The sequence below is a fragment of the Sinocyclocheilus rhinocerous genome, unplaced genomic scaffold (assembly GCF_001515625.1).
Source record: "Sinocyclocheilus rhinocerous isolate Xijiao unplaced genomic scaffold, SAMN03320098_v1.1 scaffold98, whole genome shotgun sequence".
NCBI lineage: Eukaryota > Metazoa > Chordata > Actinopteri > Cypriniformes > Cyprinidae > Sinocyclocheilus > Sinocyclocheilus rhinocerous.
Genome location: NW_015666167.1, coordinates 108,709 through 114,815, shown reverse-complemented (window position 1 = coordinate 114,815; position 6,107 = coordinate 108,709). Strand labels below are relative to the sequence as shown.

General features: G+C 36.3%; 1 protein-coding gene across 1 annotated transcript in view; it reads left to right on the top strand.

The window, feature by feature from the left end:
- Positions 1–1,859: 1,859 nt before the first annotated feature.
- Positions 1,860–6,107, top strand: part of LOC107731827 (glomulin-like) — a 9,345-nt gene continuing 5,097 nt past the window's right edge. Inside the window, exons 1-3 of the mRNA XM_016543009.1 lie at positions 1,860–2,108; positions 2,376–2,495; positions 2,607–2,641. Of these exons, the coding sequence (XP_016398495.1) occupies positions 2,070–2,108; positions 2,376–2,495; positions 2,607–2,641 (194 nt within the window). The 5' untranslated portion in view covers positions 1,860–2,069. The remainder of the gene's footprint in view (positions 2,109–2,375; positions 2,496–2,606; positions 2,642–6,107) is intronic.

Genomic DNA, 6,107 nt, shown 5'->3' with positions numbered 1-6,107 from the left:
AACGATATTTAAATCCATTTAATTTTAAAGGGGTCATGATGCTGCTAAAAAATAACATTATTTTGTGTATCTGACTTCCATCACCTCCATCCAGAGAAACCTGCACCAAGAGGGCGTGGCCGTCCTCGTCGCCAGCCTTGTCAGGTCCCAGCACGATCACAATCACCTGAATACTAATTCCCCGCACCTGTCACCAAGCAATTAAGACCAGTATGAAGCCACCTTCACTCCTCACCAACCTTTGTCTGGTCTTGAAGTCAATTCAAGAGACTCACCTGATTACCCATTTGCGGAATACTTACTAGTTGATCCGGATCATCTTCGTCTTCTGTGGAACTCTCGCTGACCTTCCTGCAAAAGAAGAAAGATCTCCTGTTAACTCATCAAGCTAAGTTGATTCATCTCACCAGCTAATGTGCTACTCACCTGCCGATTCTCTGCTCCTCTACTTTCTTGAGATTAATCAATAAATATCTCTTCACTTACCATTCTCACCTTGTGGTCTCCTTCTGTTCTGTGACAAAAGTAGAATTTATGAGAAAGTCAAGTTTCAATTGTGACATGTAAAACCACAATTGCAAGATATGAACTCAGAATGGCAAGATACAATCACACTGCAAAATGTATTATTACAATATTGATATTGTGAGATACAAATACTAGATATAAGTCGCACTAAAGTCACAATTCCAATAAATAAAATAATCTTAATAATATAGTCTAATTATAATTATATTATATAGAACAATAAAATAGTAAGATATGAAGTAGCAATAGTGTTTTTTTGTTTTTTTTTGTGGAAACAAGACTTTCATGGAAAAATGTTCTGTCTGTTGTGGTCAGAAATTTGGGCCCAAGTATTTGACAAAAGACCAAAATCAAATAGCTTGGAAATTTTCAGAAAAGAAAAATCTCAAGAAGCATTAATAAAAATTGTCACCTAGATTTACACTACATAATTTATGCTGATTTAAAGTTAAACTAATACACAAAAACAAACAAGCAAACAAAAGGATGATCTATTGACCTAAATGACAGAAAACCAAGGTGGTCCAGAGATGTTTTTGGCAGAAGGAATACAGATTAAAACACTTGTACATGTACTCGTGGATAAAAGGAGAGAGGGGGAAAAAAAAACCTTTTTGAGCTCGACTTTCATTACACGCAGTCTGTTCACTGTCAAAACACTAAATCAGCAGTCTTCAATTAGCCACAGGCAAATCTGAAGCTAACATGCAACCAGCCTGTCCTTTCCTGTTATATTTACATTGTGCCTTTTGTTAAAGCCTTTCACCACACTGTAATAGACAGAGCAAACTTCGCAGCTGCTGCTTAAATCCTATTGCTCAAACCTGGTTTGTCTCCATACACCTGAAATCAGGGTCTACAATAGTTATCCATTTAGGAAGTCAAAGACATGGCTCATATCAGGATTACACGTCCACTGGAGCAATACTGGACTTAATAGGGATTTAACTAAGGGATAGTACACACATGCTTGCCAAAGATTACGAAGCAATTTCTGATGTGCTTTCAGTATTTCCATGGCATGGCATGTTTAAATAAAGTCAGGACTCATTTGAGAGGGTTATTGTGAGTCAGTGTGGTCTTCTGTATGATCCTACCGATCAGTCACATCTAGTGACAGCGTAGTGTTTAATTAATTATACTTAGACTGTGCCTCTAAAAGTTAGTTGAACAAACAGAATTTGACTGAGTAAATATTAATTGACTGTAAATTATAATCAAAACACCCATGACTGTTTTCCAGGGCATTCGAGAGAGTTCTGTCTTGTCCCATTTATTTCAGATTGATCCGTCTTAATCCTATTAGCAGACACTCAGCTGCAATGCTTACTAAGAGGTTTACAAGGGTCCCCTGTCAGATTGCCTCCTGCTCGATTCTTTTCAAACACCCTGACCTGTGTCATAAACCTAGCTGCTCTATTCTTTTGTGCTGAAATTTTATCGCAGATGTCATTCAGATCCTGAGCAGAAAAGTCTCTGTAATAATCCTGACCTTGAATTGTCAGTTGTATGGACAGTTTTGGAAAAGACCAGCTCTGAAAATGGCAGCGAATCAACTAGAGGACGTGGTTCAAAGATGGGTAAGGAAACTAAAGGAAATTAAGTGTCATATTTGGTTGCAATTTGTTTTTTTTACTACAATATGTTTTTGTTATAAATGCTGTGTTTGTATTTACATCAAGTTAAGCATACATATATGTGTAATTTGTTAAGCATTATGATAATGACTGTAAAAGGCATAATGACAAGGTAATATGCTGTGAATGGTTTGTACATTGTACAAGATTTACAGTATGATCTTTTTTTGTGAATAAAATATTTGACAATGATTCTGTCCACGTTTTCAGAGAACAACTGAAGATTTTAAACCAGAGGACCATGAGCTCTTTCTGAATGCTGGTCATACATGCATTGCCCAAGGTGATTACACTCAACTCCTGGACTTCATAAAAGAGGAGGCCAATCAGGTAAATCTGGAATAATTGACATATGCTTTTAAAACCTGTTTTAGATCTTACTGTATTGGAAATTATTGCAAAATATTTCTCATCATTTTTTTTTTAATTTAAATCTTTAAGGACATTTTAACATATAACATACCACTGCAAAGAAGGTACCTCACTATAAAACCTAACAAACGTCCTAATCAACATGTTTTAGTTGACTTTACTTAATGTACAACAATTTATTTATTTTAAATGTAAAAATGCAGTAATCTGTGCTAATTTGTGTACTATGCCTTTGTTACTACGTAATTCAAATAAATTGATTTGTTTGAGTACCATTATGTCAAGACAGTTTCTAGTTCCCAGCATGCTTTGCTTCAGACTTTATGAATAAAGAGATTCCTAAAGGAATTGAAATTAAGTTATTTTACAACCCCAATTCCAAAAAAGTTGGGACATTTTATAAAATACAATAAAATTAAGAATCTGTGATTTGGTTATTCGTTTGAACCTTTATTTAACTGACAAAAGTAAAAAGATTTCCAATGTTATCACTGACCAACTTATTTGTATTTTGTTAATAATTGGGAGAGCACAGAGCACACTCCAAAAAAGTTGGGACAGAGGCATGTTTAACACACTGTCACATTAACCGTCCTTTTAATTACAATGTTTAATCATTTGAGAATTGAGGATACTAATTGTTAAAGTTTCGCATGCAAACTTTTTGTCCATCTTGCTTGATACAAGACTTCAGCTGCTCATCAGTCCGTAGTTGTTACTGTCTGATTTTCCTCTTCATGATGGGCCCTACATTTTCAATTGGAGACAGATCTGATTGCCAGTCAGTCACATCCACGTGTCTATGAAACCACACTGTTGTAGCACATGCAGAATGAGACCCGGAATTGTCTTGATCTAATAACCATGTACTTACCATGAAAGACGCCATCTTGATGGCAGTATTTGTCTCTGTACAATCCCAATATATGCCTCCATGTCAATGCTACCATTGCATATATTCCAGTCACCCATGCTGTTTGCATTGATGCACCCCCATACCATGACAAGCGTTTTGCATCTGTTGCTGGTGAAAGTCTAGATAGTCCCTTTGGACTTTGGGACTGCAAATTTAATGTCCGTTTAACAAGCTGCAACGTGGACTCATCTGACCACAGCACACATTTCCACTGTCTATTTGACTATATGAGATGAGCTCTGGCCCAGAGAACTCGGCGGCATCACTACATTGATGCATAGCTTTCTCCTAGAGGGTCGCACTTTATATTAGGCCTTAACTACTATGTACTTACATTTAAATTAATCATTTGGTACAATGCACTTATTGTGTACATACATGCTTTTACATTGTACTTATATTTTAAAAATACCTGCATGTAATTACATCTGTAATTAATTTCTGTAATCACATTTATAATTACACTGTTGACCCATCCCTTACACCTTAACCCACCCTAAAACCTACCCATACCACCAAACCTGTCCCTAACCTTACCCTTATCCCACCTCAATAGCAGCAAATATAAATATATTATATTAATATAAAGTGGGACCTCCTAGAGTAACAGATATTCAAGTTGCATTTCTTGATGCAGCGGCAGACTGTGGTAAATGACAGCGGTTTTCTGAAGTACTTCTGAGCAAATGTGGCTATTTAACACTGCAGCATGATGGTTTCTTATGCAATGCCATCTGAGGGCTCAAAGGTCATGCACATTTACCTGAGGTTTCCTGCTTTGCCCTACATGTACTGAGATTTCTCTGGATTCCCTGAATCTTTTACAATATTATGTATGGTAGTTGGTGAAAGACCTAAATTCTTTGCGATTTTGCTTTGAGAAATTTGATTTTTGATTTGTTTGACACTTACCTCATGAAATTTGGAACGGAGTGGCTTTGCTGGCAAAGACTGAAATGCTCCTTTTTATACACAAACATGATCCCCTCACCTATTACCAATCAACCGGTTTATTTTGGACTGTTTCAAAACAGTTGAACTTGGATATTCTGTAACCTTTTCACTTTTATTTTGCCTCTGTCCTTACATTTTTTGGAGTGTGTTGCAGCCATCAACATCAAAATTTGTTTATATTTACAAAATACATTTAAGCAGATCAGTGAAAACATTGGAAATCTTTTCTTTGTACTTTTGTCAATTAAATAAAAGGAAATTGGAATTAACAAATCACAGATTCCTGATTTTGCTACGTTTTACAAAATGTCTCAACGTTTTTGGAATTGGGGTTGTATGTGCTTTCGTACAAGATTAAGACAGGGGAGATCTGTTAATGTTTAATGTTTTGCTATTTTTGGTTTTAAAAATGTTTCTGTTATGTCTGCATTTTTGGGGAAGTTACCATTGTGCTGAAGAGTAGAGTCTGCAGGTTAGGTCAAAGATGGGTCTTCTTCCATGTAAAAACTATATAATGCTTTATTTAAAAACCAGTAACTGCAGCTGTTGATGCAGTGGTAGTCGCTCTGATGGTTATGTTAGCACGTGCATGAGTGCTATTGCTGGACAGGTGAAGCACTTAAATAATTACAGTAACACTTGGTAAAACTTTAAGACAATCAGTTTGCATGATTTTAACAAATAAATCAGATCGCTGTTCAAGTAAATACAACTGAAAAATGCCAAGTTGCAATAAATGTTACATTAGTTAGCTCAACTTAAAGGAGTTGTTTGGTATACAACTAGTATATTTAACTTAAAACGAATTAGTTGCTGTAACTAAAAAAGTGCTTTTTACTAAAGTAAGGTTAGCTTATTCGATTTTACAGTGTGTTTCTGGTTTCTGAGAGACAGACAGGTGCGACAACATCCAGACTCCTATCCCATCCCAGGCTCATATTTGTGACAACAATCCACTGGGATTGGTAGAATTTGATGGGCTGTACCTCTGCTAAACCAGCACTTTGTCATTCTGCCTAACTGACTGGCCCCCTTGACCCTTGGGTGTGGGAATGCAGTTTAGCGGAGAACCAGTCAGATTTCTTGCTCCACTGGAAGCCCTCTTAGGAGCAGCACTCCATTAAATGCTGTTGATTTACCAATTTCTTGCACTACTCCACTCTTCCACACATGTAGCACACACTAAGGAACATGCCATAGCATGTTTTATAGCAGAGCTTAAATGCACCAACTACACACTATATTTTCAAATTACTGATTTCAAAATACACAGCCAGTGTCCATCAAATGCTAAATGGTTATCATGTTGATTGTGAATTTTTTAATTTCAAGCATGTGCAGAAGACAGGTCTACATTAAAAAAAAAATGTAGGCCAACATGTATTAAATAATGGATTTACGACACACTTTTATAAATATTATGTACAGTACAGTAAAAATGTCAAATGTACCATTAAATGTAAAAAAAAAAAAAAAAAAGTAAATGTATAAATGTCTTCCCAGCACATAGTGAATTGGCTACAAGTTTGTTTTGCGATTCGGCCCGAATCAGTTTTCTAAAGCGTTTTTGAATAATCACATACCCTGCCTTTAATACACACAGCTGCTGCGTTTACAGCGGTAACCAATGAAACACTGTATTACTGTTCCATAAGCGCCGCCTGCTGTCAGAGAGTGAATCTGCATCTCATTCAGCCCAC